Raw genomic sequence first — 27,054 nt, forward strand, 5'->3', positions numbered from 1 at the left:
ATTAGAAGCACTTTTCCGGTGATGGCCAGCTTTACTGCGCAGCCTCCAACTGAGAGAATGTGACGTGACTAACGTGTTTGAAAGTGTGAAGTCTTCTGGTAGCTGTGCCAAGAGAAATCTCAATCATTCCCAATCTTACAGATACGGAGACTGTAGGTGTATGTAAGGAGATAACATGGGCACAGGCTAATTATTGCTAACTAACATGCTAGTTAATATTAGTAATTAAACCTAAACAGCTAATGTAAGTTGAAACTGCCTGCGAGCTTCTCCTGTACTATACGGTAATTCCTCTACTATGCGACAGTAAGTCACTTGGTTATGACACAATCGTTAGCTTATTTTTACAAAAGCGTCTGCTACGGAGCCATAACGTGAGGTACGAGGTAATGAAGCCTGTTATACATTGTCGTGTTTCTTTGGAACTAAACAACGGACAAATAGAGTCTTCAAACATTTCTGATGTAAAGTTATTCGCAGTCAAGTGGAAAAAAAAAAAAAAATGGCGGTCAGCGGAATGCTAACAGGAGGTGATGGCCAGTTAGCAACAAAATGGCGCCATAGATGGCTCGAGTTCTGAAGCGAAGCTTACCCCCTTGGTGTTCTTCCCCCTGTCCAGTGTCAGATCATTGTGTGTTTTTGTGGTAGCTTGTTCCTGTCGTATCTTCCAGTGTCAGCTCTCATCAGTTTCTGTGCTTCGTGTTCATTCCAGTTTTTTGTACTCCCTTGGTTTTTCGTTGGATTCTCTTTTTCTTCATTTTTGGTATTGGTTTTTTGCCTGCTGTTGTGCTCAGGACTTCCTTGGTTTATTACTTTGTGTTGTATCAATAAATCTTCATCTTCAACTTTCTCCTGCCTGCCTGCTCGCTGCCTTTGGGTCCTCAACTTCCCGGAACCCTTAACACTATATGCAATAAGAAACACAGCAATATTATGAAGGCAATAATCTCTCTCTCTCTCTCTCTCTCTCTCCAAATATGCATGCCGTGACACAGGCTAAGTGTATCCACATCGTAGCAGAACACTTATTGAAATATGAATAAATGTAGTTAACGTTTACACAGATAACGAGGCAGTAAAACCCATGATAGTTTAGCAAGCTACAGAATAGTTTTAACTTACGTTCTGGGCTACGTACATAACTTCAACAAGTCCAAAATGGAAAAGGATCAAAAAGCCTGTTGTCCAGCTGCTACATTCTCCTGTCTGAGTGATTGGCAGGAGATCAAAGTAGATTTGTCAAACATCTCAGGAGAGAGAACAAGTGTTATTATCATAACTATGGTCTTTTTTTGAGTGCTGTCATCTCCTCCTGCCGACATGATTCCAACTTCTAGAAAGAAACTCACGTTGGAGGCTACGCAGTGCGCCCGCACGGCAACTTCAGGAGCCTCGGATGAAGCTGGGAAGAATTAAACACAGGTTTCCACACCGTGGTAATCCACCGCGATAATAACGATATTTTAAATGAAAATGGTAATTTTTTACCGTAAACATTTTTACCGTGGTTTAACGTTAAACCAGTAATTGTTACATCCCTAATAGGGACCATGCATATTTATGAACATTGTTGTATAAAAACTAGGGGTGTAAGAAAAAATCAATACACTTGAATATCACAATATTTTATTTTGCAATACTGTATTGATTTTCAAAAATGTTAAAAAATATTCATGTAAGACAGTGGTTAATGTTTATATTGAGTTTAAACCCCCTACCACTAGATGGCTATGCTGAGACACACCACTAGTGTCCTTGCCTAACAGTGCCTAGCAGTGCCTGACTTTTTACTAGAAGCTAACAACATAGCTATGGCTGACCCTACTTTAGCATATCAACATTAGCTCACTAAGAACCTGGGAACCACAATCCCAAACTGGCAGATTGATTTTCTGTGTACTGAATTGGTTACCTAAAGTAATCTTCTTTGACTTTTATGAACATCATGTCTTTTTTTTAAATATTAGTTTTTCTAAAATGATACTATAAAACATCCCAATATATCGCCCTATGCACAATATCAAAATATATTGCAATATATTGAATCATGACCCATGTATCGTGAATCGTATCGCCAGATTCTTCCCACTACACAGCCCTAATAAAACCACCACATAAATATGCTAGAATTAGTAAAAAAGTCAGGTGGCATAGGACTGACATAGAGAGCCAGGAGTCATACAGCACTCATTCACTATAAATTAAAAAGTACACATAATGGTGACATATACAGTACATTGACAAAAAAAAAAAAAAATGAAAATACATGATTACATTATTCATCCATCTCTATAATGCATTCAATTTAACAGTGAGAGTGTATGGGCTATGAAATGTGTGACAGTTAAAAGTGATCATCTCTGGTTTTCTAAGAGACAGACAGACAGACATATGCAAGACATTGCTGATGCACCAGCATTGCTGTTATCTCATTCGGTTTTTCCATTCTAGACAACATGTGGTCCTGGTCACTGTTAGTGTTAGTGGACAAAGGTGTATGGACATCTCTGTGATGAGCCACTGGAGGCGCTGTAGTACCAGTATTTAGAACTGGGCTCTGTCTCATCTGCTCTGGGGGCCTCTGCTGGAGATAACATGTGTTGTCTGCCCTTTTCTATTTTGGCCAGTTCCAATTCCAGTTGCTGGTTTTCCTTGCTCATCTTTTCCAAGTTGATGTAGAGTAAAAGTCTCTGCATCAATGTTAAGAGCTTCAACAGTTGTTTCCTTTTTCTTAAAGTCTGATTCCATGCCATTAGATGGCTGAGAAGCAGCACTCCACACACCAGATCCAGAGCTCCTTCAAACATTTGCTTTTGCCACTGCTGCAGCTACATGGACTTGAAGCTGAAGTTGTTCTTTTCATTGTCTTCACTTCTCTTCCTTTTCCTCAAGAGCATGCTTTTCTTTCAGCAGACTTTGAAGGGCGAGCAGAGCAGCCGTTTGAGCTGTTAGGCAAAGGCTGCAACTCCTCATTCCCTAAATATACTTAAGCTTTCTATGAAAAGAAGCAGAGATAGGGAGGGGGTGAGCCATGACTGTGGCTACACACCTTCCCCCGCAGGTCTATGCAAACGCTGCAACTCCTCACTCCCTAACTATAAACTTTATCAAAGAGGAGAGTTTTAAAGTGATGATGGTGTCTGCCCCCCCAAACCCAGACTGGGAGCTGGTTCCACAGGAGAGGAACCTGATAACTGAAGGCTCTGGCTCCCATTCTACTTTTAGAGACTCTAGGTACCACAAGTAACTCTGCATTCTGGGAGCGCAGTGCTCTAGTGGGACAATAAGGTACTTTGGGCTCTTCAAGATATGATGGTGCTTGACCATTTAGAGCTTTGTAGGTCAGAAGAAGGATTATAAATTCAATCCTGAATTTTAAGGGAGCCAATGCAGAGAAGCTAATACAGGAGAAATATCATCTCTTTCCTTAGTTCTTGTCAGAACATGTGCTGCAGCATTCTGGATCAGCTGGAGAGTCTTCATGCGTTTTCACACATGAAAGTCCGAACCAAGGTCCAGACCAAGGTTCATGTTTTTGTTACTGTGTATACATTTGATCCGGTAAATTTTGATTTCACACTGCAGTTATGCAAGCGCACTAAAGATCTATACGTGACAAACCTACCCCCTGCCATCATCACATACGTGAGCTGCATCTCCAGAGACTTAGAACTGATTGGTTTGTTGACGGGCTTCCCCGTCCTCTTGTATTCTAACTCTGGGTCGGAGTTTTTTCAACTGACTGCTACTCTCCCCTACTGACTGCTGCTCTCTCCTACTGACTGCTGCTGACTGCTGCTCTCCCCTACTGACTGCTGCTCTCTCCAACTGACTGTTACTCTACCCTACTGACTGCTACTCTCTCCTATTGACTGCTACTCTCTCCTACTGACTGTTACTCTCCCCTACTGACTGCTGCTCTCTCCTACTGACTGCTACTCTCCCCTACTGACTGCTACTCTCCCCTACTGACTGTTACTCTCCCCTACTGACTGCTGCTTTCTCCTACTGACTGCTACTCTCCCCTACTGACTGCTGCTCCCCCCCTACTGCCGCGCCTCTTTTTGTTTTGTTGTGATGTTGAGAAGCAAGACACAGGAACTTTCTTTCTGGATCATTTATTCAGAGACAAACTAAAAACCTCCACCGTACATTTACTACCACTTAACAAATAAACTGCTGATGTATTCTCTGCTCTAATAGCCAACAGAAGTCTGCTCTGAGCACATTCACCGTCCCTCTCTCTCTCACTAAGCACTGAGATATTCCTTAAGGGAGCTTCCCCGGTCTTGTAACACAAGAAGAGCCTGCCCGAGCTTGTTGTATTTGGTCATAAAGTCCGAACCATCCAAAAAATGCTTTCACACTCTAAACGAACTGGACCATGGTTCAGTTTGGTCCGGACCGAGACCACCTCTTTTTATCGGACCAAAATTTGGTCTTTTGATCCGGACCGTGGCCCGGGGGAGGTTTCACACCTAATTTTGGTTTGGATCAAACTAAAAAGTCCAGACCAAACGAGGTATGTGTGAAAACGCCCTTAAGGGTTTTATTTGAGCATCCTGATAATAAGGAATTACAGTAGTCCAGCCTGAAAGTAACGAATGCATGGACTATTTTTCCAGCATCGTTTTGAGACAGGATGTTCCTAATTTTGGCAATGTTACGAAGGTAAAAAAAAGGCTGTTCTTGAAGTTTGTTTTAAGTGGGCGTTAAAGGATATATCCTGATCAAAAATAACTCCTAAATTTCTGACCGTAGTGCTGGAGGCGAGGGCCGTGCCATCCAGAGTAATTATATCTTTGGATAATTAAGTTTGGAGATGTTTAGGGCCCAGCACAGAAAATTGTAGGTCACCCAGGATTTTATATCTTTAACGCATACTTGAAGTTTAGCTAACTGACTGGTTTCCTCTTGCTTGATTGATTAGTATAATTGGGTGTCATCCGCATAACAGTGAAAGTTAATTGAGTGTTTCCTAATAATATTGCCTAGAGGAAGCATATATACGCAGTTTACTGTGATTAACACGGTCAAAAGCTTTGGATGCATCAAGGAAACAAAAACATTTTGAACCATTGCTTTTATACTTGGTTCTTTCAGTGCGTAGTAGGGGTGGTACGGTTCACAAAACCCACGGTTCGGTTCGTATCATGGTTTTAGGGTCAAGGTTTTCAGTTCTGTACGGTTCTTGTTATTTTTTCTTTTAATCTTTAACACTAATATGTATGTTATTTTTTATATATATATATATATATATATATATATATATATATATATATGTATGTATGTGTGTGTATATGTATGTATATGTATATATATGTATATGTGTGTATATATATGTATGTATATGTACTGTATATATATATGTATGTGTATAGCATAGCATATGTAAACATCTTAGCATATGTTCCACCTTTACATCTAACTCTCTGTCTGTTTCTATAGAAACGGAGAAGAAGAGGGGGACTCGGACATCACAGCTGTCAGCACTGTGGAAAGTCCTTCACAACATCTGGAAATTTAAATATTCATCAGAGAGTTCACACTGGAGATAAACTGTACAGCTGTGAACAATGCAGGACGGCATTCACACGGTTAGGTGCGCTCAAACGTCATCAACTCCTTCACACTGGAGAGAAGCCGTTCTGGTGTGAACAATGTGGGAAAACTTTTTCTCGTGGTGATACCCTTAAAGACCACCAACTCATTCACACTGGAGATAAACCATACAGCTGTGAACAATGTGAGGCAGCATTCACACAGTTATGTGCGCTCAAACGTCATCAACTCATTCACACTGGAGAGAAGCTGTTCCGGTGTGAACTATGTGGGAAAAGGTTTTCTCAGCGTAGTACCCTTAAAGCCCACCAACGCATTCACACTGGAGATAAACCATACAGCTGTGAACAATGTGGGGCAGCTTTCACCATTCAAAGTTCCCTAACATCCCACCGACGTGTTCACACCGGAGAGAAGCCGTTCTGGTGTGAACAATGTGGGAAAACTTTTTTTAAGAGTGGTAACCTTAAAGTCCACCAACGCATTCACAATGGAGATAAACCATACAGCTGTGAACAATGCGGGGCAGCTTTCTTACGGTCATCTCAACTAATGACCCACCAACATGTTCACACTGGTGAGAAGCCGTTCTGGTGTGAACAATGTGGGAAAATGTTTTCCCAGAGTGGTAGCCTTAAAAGACACCAACGCATTCACACTGGAGATAAACCATACAGCTGTGACCAATGCGGAGCAGCTTTCACACAGTTAGAAACCTTAAAAGCCCACCGACGTGTTCACACTGGAGAGAAGCCGTTCTGGTGTGAACAATGTGGGAAAACTTTTTCTCTGGCTTGTAACCTTAAAGTCCACCAACTCATTCACACTGCCTCCTCTTGAACATTTTCTAAAGCCAAACTGTTGATAGAGTGGAGAGAGGGAACAAATAGCATGAGTCAAGAAGCTGTTTGTGGTTTTGTTGTTACCTTTATTTAACCAGGAAGAGACTCATTGAGATTAAAAATCTCTTTTTCAAGAGTGTCCTGGCCAAGACAGGCAGCAGTACAACCACACATACATACATACAAACACAAAATACACATAAACACTAGAAACATAAAACACCTGAAACAGCAAATCCCTTAGAGTCAACCTGAATGCTAAACACATCAGGGAAAACATCTGCAGCCAGATGTGGCTGCCTCCAAGTCAATCAACATCCTCTTAAAAGGGACCAATGAGACATACAGACAGATAACTTTCATTTACATGTGTTGCAGCTGTATATTCAAACTGCATTTTATTTTAATCACAATCTGTTTTAATAAAAGAGCTTGTAAAAAGTGGCTTTGACTTAAAACTGAACATTTAGCCCACTTTGTAAAAAAATACAGAGCTATATATCGTGTATTGGCATTCAGCATTAACGGCGACGCAAGGAAAAATTTGGGTGCACCTAAATAAAAAGTAAGCCGCACCAGTGCAACCAAGGCAAAAAGTTAGTCTGGAGCACTGTACTTGGGGTTCATCAGCATAAAACAGGGTTTACTACCCAGATAACAAAAGAGAGCAGTCCCGAGCCCAAAGTAGCCGAGGTCCAGGACCACTTGCAGGCACTAAACTGCTTGATAAATATGGAAGAAGAACAAAGTGGGGAATTTATCATTGGGTAAAAAAATTGTCCACACAAAAAAAGAGCATGTAAAGATGACAAGTGAAAACCACGATGAGTGTAACATAACAGTTGTTTTCTAAGGAATCAGATGATGAGATATTCATGGTTGAAGCTTGTAGAAGAAAATGATTTACCAGTTTTAGTCTCATTTTATCCTAATGTCCTCTTTCTGGTCACTGATTAAGTTGATCATATTTTACCTGATTTTTAAAAGAAATGTTATCTTGTGATGTGTAACTAAATGTTATTACCAATATACGTCAAGAGATGGAATTGGTTTTGGATATATGACTATGTGTTATTTATAACACATATATATATACACACTAATATATGTTATTTATATTTTACTTCATGTATTAATGGGTTTTGTTGAAGAGTATTGTGAGTTGGGTTTATTTTTTTCATTTTGTTCCTCTTATACTCAACAGTATGAAAAAAGTCATAAAAATATATAGTATAGTATATACTAAATATATATAAAAAAAATTTCAACATACTATACTATGACTTTTTATGATTATTTTCGACATACTTTGACTTTTTCGACATACTATACTGACCTTATAACTTTTTGAAGTACTATACTATGACTTTTTATTACTTTTTCGACATTCTATACTATGACTTTTTACGACTTTTCAACATACTATACTGACTTTATAACCTTTTGAAATACTATGACTTTTAATGACTTTTTTTGACATACTATATGACTTAATGACTTTTTTTTGACATACTATGACTTTTGATTTGTTTTCAACATACTATATTATTTTTATTACTATTTTCAACATACTCTGACTTTTTTTATTACTTTTTTCAACATTCTATACTATTAATTTATGTAATCTTTACCTGTGACCTTTGGAGGGGGCCTACCCAACAGCAGAGACCACCTAATTGGGGGATCCTAAGTTTTTATGGGTATATGATTGACAGCTGGTTCTCCAGATATGAGGCCAAAACTGTATAAAGGACTGTGTTCACGTAGTGTTCAGTGAGAAGCTGATCAATGAGTGTGTATGTTTATATATCTGAATAAAGCTGCATCTAATCTGAAGATCTGAATCTGTCATCTGTGAAGTCTCCTCAATCCATTTCCAGATATCAACTATGACTTTTTAGACATACTATACTATGACTTGTTATGACTTTTTTGACATACTATAATATGAAACCTTGTTAATGTGTATCTCACAGTAGTAACCTTAAAGTCCTCCAACGTCTTGACAATGCATCCTCTTGAACATTTTCCAGACCAGGGGTCTTATTTATAAATGTGGCGTACGCACAAAACGGGGCTGAGAATGTGCGTACGCCACTTCCCACGCAAAGGTTGTGATTAATAAAAAACTAACTTGACGGGAGAATGTGCGGTCCTCCATGCAAACTCTGACCCATGCGTACGCACATTATGGAGACAAAATAGGAATTGGCGACACAGATGGTGAGGTGGTGAACTGAAGTCAGACTGCGGAAAGTAAATGGGAATAACTATAAAAGTAAAAAAATATATATATATTGACCCCTTGCACATTTTTTCACTCCATATCATCCACGTTACCACGAAGATTAAATCCAGCAGTGTTATTTGCGCTTGTACTGAGTGATAATTGTTCCATAAACTCAAATCTTAAATAAAAATGTGTTCTTAATATTTAATCAGCGCTGTCTCGCCATCACATTGTCCGCTACGGAGCGCAGGAGGAGGAGATGGCCCGACTGCATGGAATACAGGATAACATCAGATACCCTCGCATTAGATAACAACACAGTGTAAATAACTAAATATCTGTCTTTAATACTGTGCATATATCATCAAATGTCAAATGGCGTTTTTCCATTACATGGTACCTGCTCGCCTCGACTCAACTCGACTCGACTCTACTCGCCTCGACTCAACTCGCCTCGACTCTACTCGCCTCGACTCTACTTGCCTCGACTCTACTCGCCTCGCCTCGACTCTACCGCACCGCCTCGACTCGACTCGCCTCTACTCGCCTCGACTCGCCTCGCCTCGACTCGCCTCGACTCTACTCACCTCGTCTCGACTCAGCTCGCCTCTACTCGCCTCGACTCGCCTCGACTCTACTCACCTCGACTCGACTCAGCTCGCCTCTACTCGCCTCGCCTCGCCTCGTCTCTACTCACCTCGACTCAGCTCGCCTCGACTCGACTCGCCTTTACTCGACTCTACTCGCCTCGACTAGCCTCAACTCTACTCGCCTCAACTCTACTCGCCTCGACTCTACTCGCCTCGACTCGCCTCGACTCGACTCTACTCGACGCACTGTTTGTCCCTTTTCCATTGCAGATTTTAGTACCGCCTCAGCATGGCCGGTCGTCATAGCGACTGCCGTGGGCGTGGCTTGGTAGCGTTACATTTCCCCCGACTCATTTCCTGGTTTTCCTTCTCCGTAAACAACATGAGATCAACAAGATAGTTAACTTTTCCTGCTCCAGATTTCCCACCGTGGTCAGAAAGAACAGGGGAAACATTTTGTTTCTCTCACTATATGACTCTAGAGTCACTACTCGCCATCACTCTCTCTCTCACTTTACCACACACACACACACACACACACACTCACTAGGACTCTGGAGTCGCTACTCGCTGCGGAGCTAATCGCCGGCACTCTCTCACTCACTTTACCACACACACACTCACACACACACACACACTCACTAGGACTCTGGAGTCGCTACTCGCTGCGGAGCTAATCGCCGGCACTCTCTCACTTCTCCCTCACTCACCAGCTACACACACGGTGACTCGACACACACACCAGCGCACCAGTATAACCATCAGGCCACTTGTATGCTACGGAAAAAGCTCTGCGTGGAGCCTCCGGCAGCAAAAAAACACCGCTGGCTAAACTATTTAAAAATGCCATCTGTTGCTAGCAATGCAGTGATCAGTGACGCTTCTTTCCAACCAATCAGCAGTCTGCAGGGTTTCACGTCACCTTCTCGGCTCGCCTCAGCTCGCTTAGTTGGAACCTCGACTGAGGAGGTACTAAAAAAAGTACCTGTTAGCAGGTACCAGGGACTTTTTTTCATGATGGAAAACCAAAACAGGCGTGGCGAGGCGAGTAGGTACCATGTAATGGAAAAGCGCCAAAAGTCTGGAAATACAGCCGTTAAAGTGATGGTTCGGAGTAATTTCACCCTAGGGTCCCTGCACCATGACCTCGAGCCAAACACCCCCCCAGAAGTTTTTTTCACCTGGGTCTAACATTGGGAGAGTTAGCGTAGCGTAGCATTATCAGCTGAATAGCTTAGCACTAATGGACCCACGTTTGTATCTTGTAAATGGACTATGCACTAATGCACTAATAATGCCCGAAATGATACCAAACGTCTACAGTAGTACAAATAGGTTATGTACTCATAAAACGATGGATTGGAAAGTTTGTAAGTACACCAGAAGTTTGTAAGTAACACTTGCCTGCTCTCTTCTGCTCTCTGCTGTTGTTGCTGCTGTAAGACGAGTGCTTAGGGACGTCTACAAATTACTACACCGAAAAGAGATGCAACAAAAAATATTTATTAATTTACCTTTTTTTTTAAAGTAATTGCTGTAGTATAACTAGCAGGAGACAAGTAATAATTGAGGTAAGTTTGGAGACATTACCTTATTTAATCATTAAATTAATAAATATTTTTATTGCATCTCTTTTCGGTGTAGTAATTTGTAGACGGCCCCTAAGCACTCGTCTAACTGCAGGTAGCAGCAGAAGAGAGCAGAAGAGAGCAGGCAAGTGTTCATAAACTTCTGGTGTACTTACAAACTTTCCAATCCATCGTTTTATGAGTACATAACCTATATGTACTAGTGTAGAAGTTTGGTATCATTTCGGGCATTATTAGTGGGGTCATTTACCAGATACAAACGTGGATCCATTAGCCGCTGTGCTAAGCTATTCAGCTGATAACGCTACTCTACGCTAACTCTCCCAATGTTAGACCCAGGTGAAAAAAGCTACTGGGGGGGTGTTTGGCTCGAGGTCATGGTGCAAAGACCCTAGGGTGAAATTACTCCGAACCATCACTTTAAGCTCTCGCGCAATCTTTACCCTTAATGTCCTCGTTATCAGTCCAAACTTTAATACTGTTCATAACAAAACCTGCATGAAGAAGTGTTTGTCTATTACACTTTCTTTCGTTTTCAGATTGTATCTCGGGGGGGGGATACCACTAGTTGATGCTGTGTTGGCAAGGTGTTAACAATAAATAGTTGTAAACATAAATACTGCGGTGAACCCGTGTGTAATGCTGCATGATGGCCCTGCTGGCCCTGCAGGAGCACTACGCTAATGGAAGAATCAGGAGAAAAAGAGACTTCAGGGACCATGACGATGACTGGCTAATTTGCTGATTTAGATTCCCTAAAGCTGCGCTCTTGGATCTATGTACTCAATTGGGTCCAGTAGGGAGGGCAACGCGCCGGAACCGGGCCATCCCGGTCCAAATACAGGTCCTCACCACTCTGGGGGAAACCGGCTGTTTTCAGAGGGAAATGTCAGACAGCTAAGTGTTTTTTTTAAATAAATATTATATATAATCTTCAACTTTATCACTAAGGCTTGTTTGGATATAATATATAGTTCTGTTAAATCTTATTATATACGTCTGGTATATCAAAGCTGTCCCTGAGTGCCATAATGCCTGCCGTTTTGGAAAATTTTATCAATAAAGGTAGTATATAGATCAGGTTTCCATACGCTGTGCGACAACAGGCCAAAATTATAATTCAATTGGCAGCAATTCCCGAGCGTCTGAGAGTTTTATTTTTTATTTTTTTATTTTTTCTCCGCCAGTTGTCATGATTCGGTGTAGCTGAATTACTTACTGTAGCTCAAAACCTACTTTTTCAAACTCCTCCTGGGTTTTTTTAGCTTGATCTGTCTGAAACATCTTCAGCCTTTAACAAAACAAGTTTTTTTGAATGAATTTTGCTCACTTAAAAAAATTACGAACAAACTTATTTTTTTAGCTAGCGACCAAAACACAACTTTTGCACGTCTTGTCCAAAGTACATGCTATCAAAGCTTGGATTTTTGATTTACTACAGACCTTGCAGCGAACACTTTGTAATATTTCCTGGTGTTTGCCTTGCCACTGTTGCGCTTTGGGTTCTGGTTTCACAGACTCTTCAGGAGGGACTCGGGCCAGGGGAGACTTGGACCCCATCATAACTGCTGGCAGTTGTAGTTCTTTTAAACACATTTAGATATGTTCAAGTTCAAGTAATCTAAGTAAGAAGAATATGAAGATGCTTTTATTAATCCCCAAGGGCAAATAACACACTCTCACTATCATTAAAGCTGTGATACCATGTTTTCATTATATCTAAAGTAATGTTATTTAGGATTTTTATATTCACTCAGTTAAAGGTGCAATATGTTATATATTTACTCTATTTAAGAAATGTCCATTACGTGACGACATATGTGTCTGTGTTTTGGTCTGTGTGTTGGTATCAACTGCCCATTCTGACAGCTGGGCCGGGTTGCCAGATAAACCTGTAGAAACACAAACCCAGCTCGCTACAGCTGGAACGTTGGTACAGCCAGGAAAGCTGCAAACAAACGGAATAAACGGAGATAGATTCTACCCGATCTAAAAAACCTTGGCATGTTTCTTACAGTTGCATGACCAGAGTTGTAACAATACCTTGGGTAAATATTGGAAATGTATACATCTCCAATGTACAACATTCAGACTGGTCCTGGCTAACACCGCCATGCTAACACACCATAACTGCTAACCTTACCGGAGGACCGGGGTGGTATTTCAGAAAGCAGGTTTAGTGAAAACTCTGAGTTTGTTAACCCTGAGATGAGGGTAACTCTGGGTTTTCTGTTTCAGAAAGAGAGGTAACTTAACCTCAGAGTCAGTTACTATGGTAACTTCACCTCAGAGTCAGTTACTATGGTAACTGAGCCTGTGAACCTAACCTGGTCGGGAGCAGGTGCATTCTAGTGCAGTTTGTTATTGTTTTTCTTCCCAGTCAGTCAGTTATGTAGCCTACATAACCTTATCCATTCTCATATCACTAACATATATACATAACCTTATCTGTCCTCATATCACTATTGTCACCCATCTATGCTCTTACATCCCAGCAGATTATTTGTTTTGCATTACGTTTTTTTGCAAACGGCATTTGTCTTTACAACATTGGTGATGAGGAGGGGGAGACAACTCTCTCCAGTATTTAGAATTTGGACAGCAGGAACTATTTTAAACGCTACCTGTCAGTGTTACATATTAGACCTTTAAACATTTTTGAGTTTTCATGATTTACTAGGAATTTTTCATTCTTATCCTCTTGTGTCATGTAACTGAATGTTATTAACAGAGTATACATCAAGAGACTGAATAGTTCTTGGATATATGACTGTTATCATTTATATTTTACTTTATTACTTCATGTATTCATGTGTTTTGTTGAAGAATATAGTGAGTTGGGTTTCTTATTTTGATTTTTTCCCTTATTATGTTGAAGTTGGTCACGTTGGTTCATACGTGTGATTTAGAAATATATATAAATATACAGTTTGTGAAATGGTCACGTTATTTAATCTATTGATTTGTGTACACGGACACGTTAATGTCCTTTTTATCGTGGTGGAAGCATCTTTCGTGATCACAGCACGACTACGGTAGGGAGTAGCATGAAATGACGAAAATCCGTGCAGGGAGGTTGGTTGGGAGGGTGGAGGGGTCAAACAACACAGGACTTTCACCCCGTTTCCCCGTTGTTCTTTTCCTACACCCAACCTCTGTATAGATGCTTCCCATTACGTGCTGAGCACCACGTAAAAAAAACAAGATAAATGTGTCCATTACACAAATCAATAGTTTAAAAATAACGTGACCATTTCACGAACTGCCCTGAGACTGTGTTGAATATTTCTGTGATATTCTCAGTATTAAAAGTTCATATTATATTGTGTTGCTCATTGCTGTGAGTTGTGTGTAGTCATGAGACATTGGTTACAAATTCCAGGGAGGTTAAACTTGTATTCCCTGTACAATGAAGAGGCTCGGACACACAGATGGTTTAGCTTACGTTTTGATTACAGTTAATTATCATTTAGGAATATGATTGTATGATAGAAACTGTTTTGTACCAGACAGAGAAGTAGAACCAGACAGAGAAGTAGTAGTAGTCAAGTAGAATAACAGGAAATAGCATTTAGATTAGTTTGTGTATTAGGGCGAGGAGAAAAAAGGTTATGTGAGCAAGAAGAGGCAGTTGCAGTTACACCACAAAGAGGCCTGATACCTGATGTGTGTGTGTGTGTGTGTGTGTGTGTGTGTGTGTGTGTGTGTGTGTGTGTGTGTGTGTGTGTGTGTGTGTGTGTGTGTGTGTGTGTGTGTGTGTGTGTGTGTGTGTGTGTGTGTGTGTGTGTGACAACTGAAGAATCTGCCCGGAGAAAGGAGGATGATGCCATCAAGGAAGAGGAAAGGTTGAGTGATATGTCAGAAACGGGGCTCATAATTTGACAGAGACTTTGCTGACTTGAGCTGTGTACACCTGTGTCTGAAGCTAGGGAAACTTATGTCATTTATTCATAATCATTTTATGAACCCACATATGTATATATATATGTTGTAAGACTTAACTGCTGGACTTAATAAACTTTGACCTGAATCTATCATCTCAGATTGATCTTTAAGTTCTGGTATCAAAAGTCTCGTCAACAGACGCGTGGGAATTAAGGTGATTAGAGTAATTGGAGTCAGATCTTTTCTGGCCTTTGGGCCTTCCACCTTCCCAGCCGGTCCAGACAGTGGTCTTGAAGAGCAGTAACACAGACTCACTGTGACACTAGATTTTCCCTTCAAACTATAAATGGCAACCAAGCAGCTTCTTGTTTACATTCAACATGGAGGCCACCGAAGCGCAGCAACCCGTTGATGCTGCTGCCGCTGCTACGTCGCCTCCCGTGGTCTGGGCAGCTTCAGGTTTATAACGGACCTGCTCTGCTGTCGACTTGCTGCAGCAGATGTGTAGCGTTTGAGCTCCGTGTATTTCTGTAGTTTCGGTTTTCCACCTCCGATGTAGAGCAGCGTTCAGCCACTTCCTTAAACGTCTCATTCAGAGACCAGAGACCCAGACAGGGCTCTAAGTCTGTCAGGAGGTCTGAGACTGTGGTATCGGTATTTTAACTTTTGAGTACTTTGTGGTATATTTTATATTCTTATTTGTTATTATGATAAAATATTTTTATTTTGTTATTATAATTCCAAGAGTCAGTCAGTTTTGTCTTTAGTAAACCTCTGTACAGATCTGTTCTGCTCTGTCTCCCCTGAGTGATTCTGATTGGCTGGCCACGTTTGAACTAAATATATTGAATATAAAGTTATAAACAACATTTGAGCCCAGGGGAACGTTCATCTCTAAAAAGACAGACAGACAGACAGACAGACAGACAGACAGACAGACAGAGGCAGGCAGACAGACAGACAGACAGACAGACAGTTCTGTGTAACATCAACTCTAACTATATTTGAACTTCTTTTGTGAATTTATGGTGAATTAAAACTCATTTAGATGAACTGAAACCTAATTGATGAGTAAAATGTGTAGAAATGATGACTCATGGTGACTCTAGTTGAGAGGATGTAATAGTTGTAAGTTGATGAATGATATATTTAAATATGTGATGTATTTAAATGTTCTTTTGTTTTATTTATTGGAAGCTGTGGATGTTTAAAGATTGAACTCTGATGAAATCAACATTTGAAATCACTTTAAAGAGATTAGTCTCCATCTGGTGGAGAGACTCAGCAGCACAGAGGGGGAGGTGCATGATGGGAAATGGAGGATACAACACTCACAAGTTTCTCATGCTTCATTGGTCTTTCTTTTATTGATGTTTTGGGCGTTTTTTTCCTTTTTTGTGACGTTACTGTTGCTGTTTACAAGTTCTGGTTGTTTTTGAATATTGATGTTTCATTTTTTAAACTTGTAGTCAACTTTCTCAACGTTTCTGTTCCTTCTTTAACCTTGGTGTTTTTGTGTCTCTGTTTTTGAACGGTGTGAAACAGTTTTTTTCTGTGTGATCATCTCTAAAAGTTGGGCAGTGTTTTGCTATGGTTACCGTGTTTATATATCAGCATTAATCAACAGAGATATTAAACAGGGGAAATAACTTCATGTGTTGTTTGTGTCTGTATTTATTGTTTGTTTATTTCATATTACTTTTACGATTAACAAATAATTAATTTTATCTAATTTGTGTAATTAACTCACGTTTATTCAGACTGACTGTTATCCGCCATACTTATTTCTTATTCTCCATCTTCCGCCACATTTTTGTCCTGCTATTACTAGAGAGAGAGAGAGAGAGAGAGAGAGAGAGAGAGAGAGAGAGAGAGAGAGAGAGAGAGAGAGAGAGATGTTTTGTGCACCTTACTGAGTCCAGCAGAGGTCTCTCTAAAACCAGACAAGAACTAGAGCTCTTATTCTGAAAGGGCAAGTCAGAGAGAGAGAGAGAGAGAGAGAGAGAGAGAGAGACCGATAGTCAGACCGAGAGAGAGAGAGAGTCCCCGTGGAGAGCTGCTGGATCTCCGAGACCAGGACCAGGACCAGAACAAGAGCGGAATGGAGGAGGAGCAGCAGAAGCCGGAGCAGCGGAGCAACAAGGTCCCCAGAAGAGCAGCAGCAGGCTCGGCCTCTGATAGCAGCGGTGTTCAGGTCAGTGTTAGGACACAACAAGCACACTAAAGACACAAGATGGCCGACTCTCATGGAAACAACATGGGGGGGCTCTGTGGCCATTAGCACACATGCTTCTCTCTGGGTGAAAAGGGGCCAGAGGCGTCCAAAGAGGTTTTTAAAAGTCTCGCTGTGTTCAGCTCTCAGTCCGTTTGGAGCTTCTAACTGAATCTCTGGGCTTAGTTTAGTTTCTAGTTGATATCTGCTTTGGTTTACATTTGGGCTCCGTTTAGAGGACTCTTGTTAAGTTACTGCTGACGAAGAGCTACATTTCCTCCAGGTTTCCTCTTCAAAATAAAAGCATGTAGGTAACAACGTAACCAGGGGCTTTTATTGTGAAAAATGTATAGGAAATTAAACCGTTTTAACAACCCAGACACTACTCAGTGACTACTCTCCACTTTGGGAAGATCCAGTTAACACTATCTCAGAATCACTATCAGCTTTATTGGTCAGGTTTGTTAAACAAACAAGGAATTTGACTCTCAAAGTACTCACTGAAAATATAAAGAATACAAACAGAAAGGACAGTAAGAAATATAAAAAAATACTGATAAGTATACAGTATAACAATACAATATAATTCAGAAATATACAATAACAATTGAAGAGAGGGAAGGAATAGTGTAATATCAGTATAGTGAGATATAGTGCAAGGCAGTTCAGCGCAATGATGATATATTAATAACAATATTGTAATTGTAAGATATAAATATACATGAGGTAGATGAGCAGAACAGTGTTGATTGACTTTGTTCAGTGTGAGGGTGGGGGGGCTGTTTGGGGAAAGAAGCTGTCTTTGTGTCGGCTGGTTTTGGCGAGAAAGCAGCCAGATGACCTTATTGCGCGTATAGTAGTGTACTTACGGTACGGGCTCTACGGGGGCCAAAATGCATGTCGTAAAAATGTTACTGTATTACTACTTTATTATCCCCATGCTAAATATCATGAGTTTTTACTCTACAGTTTCTAAAGAAATTAAAAGTGCAATATGTAATATTGTATGTATTACTGGCAGTTAGCGGTTAAAATAGTTACTGCACTACCAATTCAAAATACTGGAGAGTCGTCTTCCCCCCCTCCTGCCCAGACTCAAAGTTCACGGGGGTTGCCAGGCTGAGGCCGCAGCATTCACAACAATGTTGCTAGACGCTTTTCTCACATAGCCAGACATTACTCCACAGCACAGCAGAGTAGCTAACGGTAGATACTAGTCTCACATAGCCAGACATTACTCCACAGCACAGCGGAGTAGCTAACGGTAGATGCTAGTCTCACATAGCCAGACATTATTCCACAGCACAGTGGAGTAGCTAACGTTAGATGCTAGTCTCACATAGCCAGACATTACTCCACAGTACAGCCGAGTAGCTAACGTTAGATGCTAGTCTCACATAGCCAGACATTACTCCACAGCACAGCGGAGTAGCTAACGGTAGATGCTAGTCTCACATAGCCAGACATTACTCCACAGCACAGCGGAGTAGATAACGTTAGATGCTAGTCTCCATAGCCAGACATTACTCCACAGTACAGCTAGTAGCTAACGTTAGATGCTAGTCTCACATAGCCAGACATTACTCCACAGCACAGCGGAGTAGCTAACGGTAGATGCTAGTCTCACATAGCCAGACATTACTCCACAGCACAGCGGAGTAGCTAACGTTAGATGCTAGTCTCACATAGCCAGACATTACTCCACAGCACAGCGGAGTAGCTAACGGTAGATGCTAGTCTCACATAGCCAGACATTACTCCACAGCACAGCGGAGTAGCTAACGGTAGATGTTGGCTATATTGACAGTCATAAAAGCCCGTGCTCACGCGGAGCTCTGTAACCAACTGACAGACACACTTTTTCGGCTTAAAATGACAGTATGAACCGCTAAAAACACAACAACCTCACTGTTCTCTCCACACGCCAGTCAGGCACACTTCCTCGGCTTAGAATTACAATACGAAACGCTAAAAATACCACTACCTTGCCGACGGCACACACTTCATTGGCTTAGAATTACGGCAACAATCGCTAAACACACTGCAAACTCACAGTCCTCTCTTTCTGATTTACAGCCCCCCTCTCGTGGTTTAAAATAACTCACCGTTGTCGGCTCCAGCCGCTGAAGAGGCTACACGCTGTAAACAGCCATGGGCTGCTTGCCTGGTCCTCCCGGTAACGTTAACAGTTAGCAGGGTTAGCATGGCGGCGTTAGCCAGGACCAGTCGGGATCACTTGCTATGTCTCAATTGTTTTTTCGAGTAACCAACTTGGGTACTCTAGCTATATAATTCAATGTGAGTACACAAATGTTGAAATGACAAAAAATGCCCATCCCTAGTAGCTGTGATAAATTAGCCTGAAGCTAATGCTAACCTGTTCAGGAGGAAATAAGCCAACTCTGCGTCCTTTTGGGCTCTAAGCTGTCTCCATCTTTCAAATACATCTCCAATATTTACCAGGGGGTTGTTACGTCTCTGGTCACACAACTGTTAGAAACATGCTGTTTTCTTTTTTTTTTATGTCATGTAGAATCTATCTCCGTTGATCCTGTTGGTTTGCCTGCTTTCATGGCTGTACTACCGTTAACTGGGCCTGGGTTTGTTTTACAGGTATATCTGGCAAACCGGGCTGCCTGTCAAAACGTTGATAACAAAACAGATCAAAAATAAACATAAATCAAGGAATGTAAATTTCAAAAAGAAAAAATACTGAAATTAGCATTGTTGTCAGAAAAGATAGTATTTCAGTTTAACATGTTTCCTTAATATCTGATGAGGCATTGGTGTCATTTTTGGATTTATTACAGTACAAATATTACATATTGGACCTTTAATTCCAAAATCCCCCATATGGTAATGGTGTAACCCAATACTTCTCCCCCCCTCATATTAATACACTTAAAATATCCTTCATAGGTTTGCTGATATGTCCAGTTAATTCTTGTTCGGAATGACCACGACAATCTCCATGTTAAAAATTGAGTTTTTACTGTATGGTTTTAAAATAAATGAATTCCATCCTCACCTACCGTATATGATCAAAATGTAAAATATATCCTATGTTTACTCACCACAATTCAATGAAGTTAATACACTCAGACAATGAGCAAATAAATGCTTGGTATCAAACTCACATTTAAAATGAAAGCTGCAAGCAGCGGTGAACGGGCCCTCGCCCCTCCCAGCATTTATTTTATTTTATGTATTTGTTTATTTGATAGGTACTAGGGATGTAACGGTATGAAAATTTAACCTCACGGTTATAGTGACCTAAATTATCACGGTTTTCAGTATTATCACAGTTTTTTAATATGTTTGGAAAGCACTGACAGGCCTACACAAGCTTGAATAGTTTCAAAAAGTGTAACAGTGTTTATTATATTACGGAAATATAGGCAATAGGCTTGTAAAAGCTATTAAAAACTGGATACGGAAACCCTCGCCCATGTGAAGTTGGATGAGGTTCTGAAATATAAGCAAATAATAATGCACATTAATTAGCATTTGACTTACTATATTATTTACCAAAACTAAATGTTATAGCCACCAGCATATAACAAGAAACAAAATTAAGAATTACATTAATTTCTCGTGATTGGTGGTTGGCTGTGCATGCAGAGCCTGCATGTCACATTCTTGCAACAAACTATGTATCCAAGAGCACTTAAATCAGTGTAAATGACGTTACATCAGAAACAGACTGCTGTTGTAGATTAGGCCGGTTACACACTGGAACTGAACTGCTAAAATTTCAATGAAAAACAAAAAAATGGGGTGTTCTAAAACTTTTGACCAGTAGTGTGTGTGTGTGTGTGTGTGTGTGTGTGTGTGTGTGTGTGTATATTGTATAGTATAGTACAGGCCAAAAGTTTGGACACACCTTCTCATTCAATGCGTTTCCTTTTTATTTTCATGACTATTTACATTGTAGATTCTCACTGAAGGCATCAAAACTATGAATGAACACATATGGAATTATGTACTTAACAAAAAAGTGTGAAAAAACTGAAAACATGTCTTATATTTTAGATTCACACCTGTGAAGTGAAAACATTTCAGGTGATTACCTCATGAAGCTCATTGAGAGAACACCAAGGGTTTGCAGAGTTATCAAAAAAGCAAAGGGTGGCTACTTTGAAGAATCTAAAATATAAGACATGTTTTCAGTTATTTCACACTTTTTTGTTAAGTACATAATTCCATATGTGTTCATTCATAGTTTTGATGCCTTCAGTGAGACTCTATGATGAAAATAAAAAGGAAACGCATTGAATGAGGTGTGTGTGTGTGTTTTGGCCTGTTGTATGCCTGTACTGTATGTGTGTGTGTGTATATATAATATATATATATATATATATATATATATATATATATATATATATATATATATATATATATATATATTATTATATAATATATAATGATTAATTAATTAATAGGTGCCTTGCACTGAAAAGTGTGAAGGAACCTATTGTTTTTTGTCAGATTATTATTTTTCCGAGTCCTTCGTCACATTTTTGAGGGTGTTAGAATGCACGAAAACTCACAAAAATGTGCAGATATGTCACAACTGGTGAAAATTGCAAAGTTCTGTAGTGATTGGGCTTGGGCGTTGCCAGGGGACTCCATAGCGCCCGCTAACGTGCGCCTTAATTCCAAAAAAAGTAATAAGTTAATATACCAACTTTTGAGGGAACATAGGTCTCATCTTGAACTCCATAGAGCTATTTTCAGAAAAAAAAAAAAATTCAAAAATTTCAAAAATCTTGGTTTTCGTGCACAAATCTTCATTTTACGAACACTTGTTTGAGGACTTGAGGTTGCACGAAAACTCTCAAACTTTTACAGCAAAGTGCAGAATATTAAACTACGGTTGCTGTATAGCGCCCCCTAATTGGTTTTAGCCCTTGGTCACATTTTTGACGGCCTGAGTATATATGAAAACTCACAAAAATTGGTGCCCACATAAACACCTGGGAGCGTTGCGAGACTCTACAGCGATTTGGCCCATAACTGTAATCGGGCTCCATAGCACCCCCTAATGCGTGGAAGGCCTCAACTTGGACATAGTTGCTCCGCTCTTCACCAGATTTAATACCCATATTGCTCTAATCATTGCAGACATATTTCCCATTTACCTTCATTAGCTCCGCCCAACCGGAAGGCAGCCATTTTTAATTATGTTTTACATTCTTTTCATACGTGATTTCAATCTTCTTTAATCTTTGCAGCAAGTATCTGTTCTAAACAGGAAAAGTTATCCAAAGAATTTTGATAATTGAACAAATGCGCAAGTTACAGCAACTTCCTGTCTAAACAGGAAGTTGAGTTATCTTGGCATCAATTATTCAGATTGCGGCGAAACTTGACAAGGTTGTTCCTCAAGGCCAGTTTAGCACCTTTGCCAAACTTTGCAATCGGCCATTAGATGGCGCAGTTTTAATTTTTTTAAATTAATCAGCAAAATGTTGACATATGGGAAACCTACTCTGTCTAACTACTCCTGGTGCGTGAGTCCGATCGGCACGAAAACTTGCATATACACTCGGAGGACCCTCGTGACAAACAGTTATCAAAAGAATTTTCATAGCTAAAACAATGCGCAAGTTATAGAGAACCAACTTCCTGTAGGTGGGTGTCGAAACAGGAACGGTTGTATCTTGACAACGGCTATTCAACTTCTCTTCAAATTCTCTTCAAAGTATGAAAAAGTCCCAGAACAAGGTCTCAGAAAATTCACGCAGTCAGAATCAGATGTGAAAAATAAGTTTTAATGTGCACAAAAGATAACACAGAAAAAACCCGTGCAAGTACCGGTAAGCTTGCTAAAGATTCCTTTGTCTAGCTTCACCTTATATCATCCAAAAGAGTGACCCTGATCCTGAGGAGCGCTCCACTGATCACCTTCAGATCACGCGTGTAAAATTGGCTACTTTTGAGGCCAATTGAAGTTGAAGAAGATTTTCCACTAGATTAAGTCATTTAGCTGATCTTGCATTTTGAACGCCTACGCTTAAGGCGTTGGCTTGGTGCCTGCCGTGGCTCTTGCAGCTATACAGCGGCAGGCCATCCAGCTGTTGCGGCTGCATAGCGGCAACTGAGGACAACACAAGGGGGGGGAGTCTATGTGTAGCAGTGAGGAAGGCAGCCGCGGGAAGCACTAGGAGAGAGAAAGTCTTTGACTCCCGCCAGGCAGACACATTGACATCTCCTATCTATATCACATTGATACACGTTGTATATGTCCCCATAATTCAATTAAAAACCAGATTTATCATATTTTGCCACAGCAACATCCAGCCAAGTACCCCTGATCTTTTAACTCCAAGGAGCCATGACAGCTACTTGAAGTTTTTTTTTGTGAACTTGTCCCTCTCTTTTTCCCGCCTCCATCTATCCCTTCGCTGGCAGTCCGCTCGGTGCAAGGTCTTAATGCGCTCCCTCACATTGTCTCGCATCTCTTTAAGGGCAGGTTCTTCATCTTCAGGACCCTGCCGAAAAACCTTCTTCAGTCTTCTCAAGTTGCCTTTAAGTTTTGCAATTTCCCTTGAGCACCTGTTCTCTCCAGCATGCTGCAGGCCTTTGGTCTGTCTCTGCTCCATCCCAAAGCGCTCTGCTCCCGTGTTCCAAATGGTGGTGGACATTGTCTTCATCTTCCTGCCAATGTCACCAGCAAGGACAGACTCCATGACTTGGTCTATTTCCCTGTCGAAAGACTCCCAGTCTTTCCTGGCTGCTGTTTGCTAACTAGCTCTTTCCTTGTTTCCTCAATGGCCTGAACTCACTGACCTGTTTCCTGGCTGGCTTTCCTCTCTAGACATTGCTGGTCGTCTGATACGTTGTTCGTACTTGAGAGAATGCTGATGCCTTCATTGTGTGCATGAAGATGTGAAAGATACCCAACCCTAACTACAACTTTTGTCTACTTTTTCATTAAAAGTTAATCTTAAAACCACGTGGAATATAAATTAGCAACCTCCTCCTCATAGCTTTGGTCCTCCATAGCAGCAATAACGTTACTCCAGACTTCCATCATCAACCAGCAGGCTGGCTAACGTTAGCTAGCCTAGTTTAACGGCAGTGCTAGCTTGTGCCCACAGTGGGCGGAACTTCATCATAAAGCTAGCAATACCAAACCCCGCCCATTTAGAGTGAAGATTTGATAGGTCAATTTGACTCATTTGAAATAACTCTCCCTCTGTAGCTGTATAGCTAGACCACCAATCACAGAGCTGAAAGCATAACATCTTCTTCCTAGTAACAGCAGAGGCAGCAAAAGTTGGACAATTCATTTAACCCTTTACATTCCAACACAAACTGACCAGGCAGCTTTGAAGGGTTTAGTTCCTCAAAAACACTTTTTAGATGTTGGTTGTCAAATAATACATTGACAAAATATAATCAATGACTTTTTAAATATGATTTTTTTTAGACTATGAACAAGTTGTTGTAAAAGTGCATACGCTTACATATGTTAGCATGGATTGGCATGTTAGCATATGTAAGTATGTTTGCATGTGTATCGCTCCATCATTACATCTAACTCTGTCTGTTTCTATAGAAACGGAGAAGAAGAGGGGGACTCGGACATCACAGCTGTCAGGACTGTGGAAAGTCCTTCACAACATCTGGAAATTTAAAGATTCATCAGAGAGTTCACACTGGAGAGAAACCGTACAGCTGTGAACAATGCAAGGCAGCTTTCACACAGTTAGCTGCGGTCAAACGTCATCAACTCATTCACACTGGAGAGAAACCCTTCCGGTGTGAACTATGTGGGAAAAGTTTTTCTCAGTGTGGTACCCTTAAAGCCCACCAACGCATTCACACTGGAGAGAAGCCGTTCCGGTGTGAACTATGTGGGAAAAGTTTTTCTCAGTGTGGTACCCTTAAAGCCCACCAACGCATTCACACTGGAGATAAACCATACAGTTGTGAACAATGCGGGGCAGCTTTTACCGTTCAAAGTTCCCTAAAATCCCACCAACGCATTCACACTGGAGAGAAGCTGTTCTGGTGTGAACAATGTGGGAAAACATTTTCTAAGATTGGTAACCTTAAAGTCCACCAACGCGTTCACACTGGAGTTAAACCGTACAGCTGTGAACAATGTGGGGAAGCTTTCTCACTGTCATCTCAACTAATGATCCACCAACATGTTCATACTGGTGAGAAGCCGTTCTGGTGTGAACAATGTGGGAAAATGTTTTCCCAGAATGATAGCCTTAATAGACACCAACGCATTCACACTGGAGATAAACCATACCGCTGTGACCAATGCGGAGCAGCTTTCACACAGTCATCTAGCTTAAACTCCCACCGGCGCATTCACACTGGAGAGAAGCCGTTCTGGTGTGAGCAATGTGGGAAAACTTTTTCTCAGAGTTCTCACCTTAAAGTCCATCAACTCAGTCACACTGGAGAGAAGCCGTTCTGGTGTGAGCAATGTGGGAAAGCCTTTTCTCTGGCTAGTAACCTTAAAGTCCACCAACGCATTCACACTGGAGATAAACCATACAGCTGTGACAAATGTGGAGCAGCATTCACAACATTGGGTAACCTTAAAGTCCATCAACGCATTCACACTGCCTCCTCTTGAACATTTTCTAATGCCAAGCTGTTGATAGAGTGGAGAGAGGGAACAAATAGCATGAGTCAAGAAGCTGTTTGTGGTTTTGTTGTTACCTTTATTTAACCAGGAAGAGACTCATTGAGATAAAAAAATCTCTTTTTCAAGAGTGTCCTGGCAAAGACAGGCAGCAGTACAACCACACATACATACAAACACAAAATACACAAAAACACTAGAAACATAAAACTACTGAAACATCAAATCCTTCAGAGTCAACCAGAATCCTAAACACATCAGGGAAAACATCTGCAGCCAGATGTGGCTGCCTCCAAGTCAATCAACATCTTCTTAAAAGCGACCAATGAGACCAGCTCCATAAGTTTCATGGATTTCTGTAACATATTCCATGTAGAGCACATGTGTCAAACTCAAGGCCCGCGGGCCAAATCCGGCCCCTCTCAGATTTTGTTCCGGCCCGCATATCAATTTAGGTTCACAATAAATGTTGGCCTGCATAGTTTTTTGTAGCTTTTTCAATGTTTTGTCGCTTTTTCTGAAGTTCAACGTTTTTGGGGCCTTATCTGGCGTTTTTTCCAATGTTTATGTTGCTTCCTTTGACATTTTTTATCGCTTTTTTCTTTGATGGCTAACTTACTTTTTTGGGGCTTTATGTGGACCAAGCTGTAAGTGAGAAGGCTATATGATACACGCAATAATCCAGAAAAAGATCCTTGACTTTTTCGATGAAATAAAAGCATGTGAATAAACATGACCAGCCCTTGATGTGATTCTTAGTTTACGGTGTGGCCCTTAGTGAAGTTGAGTTTGACACCTCTGATGTAGAGGGAGCAGCAAACTGAAATACTTTTCCCCCAGTTCAGTTCTAACCTTTGGAACCAGAAGGAAAAGATCCTGGGAAACGAAAATTGTAATGAGATCTAAAATAGCCTTGTTTATGAAGATATGCCAGTTGAAGTGTTGATAAAGAAGGCCATCCAACACGTTCATACAGTTCACAATGGTGAGTGAGGGCTTTCATACTAGTGATGAACCTCAGAGATCCATGGTATACAGTGTCCAGTGCATGTACACTTTGAGACAAAGCATGCATGTATAAAACATCACCAAAGTCAAGTACAGACATAAAAGTGGCAGCAACCAGCCTCTTTCTAGATTTGAACAAAAGGCAGGATTTGATTCTGAAATAAAACTGTAGTTTAAGTTTTAATCTTTTTGCTAGCTGCTGAATATAAAGGGTAAAAGAAAGCGATTCATCAATTAAAATACCAATATATCTGTACTTCGAAACACATTCAATCTTAATACCCTGGGAAGTGAGGATAGAGGGCAGATTTGATTTAGATTTTGAATTTGAAAAAAAGCATGACTAGTTTTTTCTGCATTTAAAACAAGATTTTAAATTATAAAGATTCTTTTGAAGTGTGTTAAAAGCAAGTTGTAACTGGGAGAGGGCCTGGTCTGTGGTGGGTGCAGAGCAATACAGTACAGCAGGGCTCTAGAGTGCGGGCAATTTGGTCGCACATGGACCCAAATTTGTAAGGGTGCAAC

At 40.7% G+C, this 27,054-nt stretch overlaps 1 protein-coding gene across 1 annotated transcript; it reads left to right on the top strand.

Moving 5' to 3' along the window:
* The first annotated feature begins 16,714 nt into the window (after positions 1-16,714).
* On the top strand, positions 16,715-25,668 carry LOC114562967 (zinc finger protein 239-like). The gene is made up of 2 exons (XM_028589687.1): positions 16,715-16,892; positions 24,475-25,668. The coding sequence occupies exons 1-2, from the start codon at positions 16,800-16,802 to the stop codon at positions 25,510-25,512; spliced, it is 1,131 nt and encodes a 376-aa protein (XP_028445488.1). The 5' UTR covers positions 16,715-16,799; the 3' UTR covers positions 25,513-25,668.
* The last annotated feature ends 1,386 nt before the right edge of the window (positions 25,669-27,054 follow it).

Source organism: Perca flavescens, chromosome 10 (assembly GCF_004354835.1).
Source record: "Perca flavescens isolate YP-PL-M2 chromosome 10, PFLA_1.0, whole genome shotgun sequence".
Taxonomy (NCBI): Eukaryota; Metazoa; Chordata; class Actinopteri; order Perciformes; family Percidae; genus Perca; species Perca flavescens.

What these genes read in the sequence shown, in the direction of transcription:
- LOC114562967 (XM_028589687.1), top strand. Translation starts at nt 16,800, where the DNA reads ATGGAGGAGGAGCAGCAGAAGCCGGAGCAGCGGAGCAACAAGGTCCCC. An exon ending in CTGATAGCAGCGGTGTTCAG is followed by an intron (nt 16,893 to 24,474) that starts GTCAGTGTTAGG and finishes CTGTTTCTATAG; the next exon opens with AAACGGAGAAGAAGAGGGGG.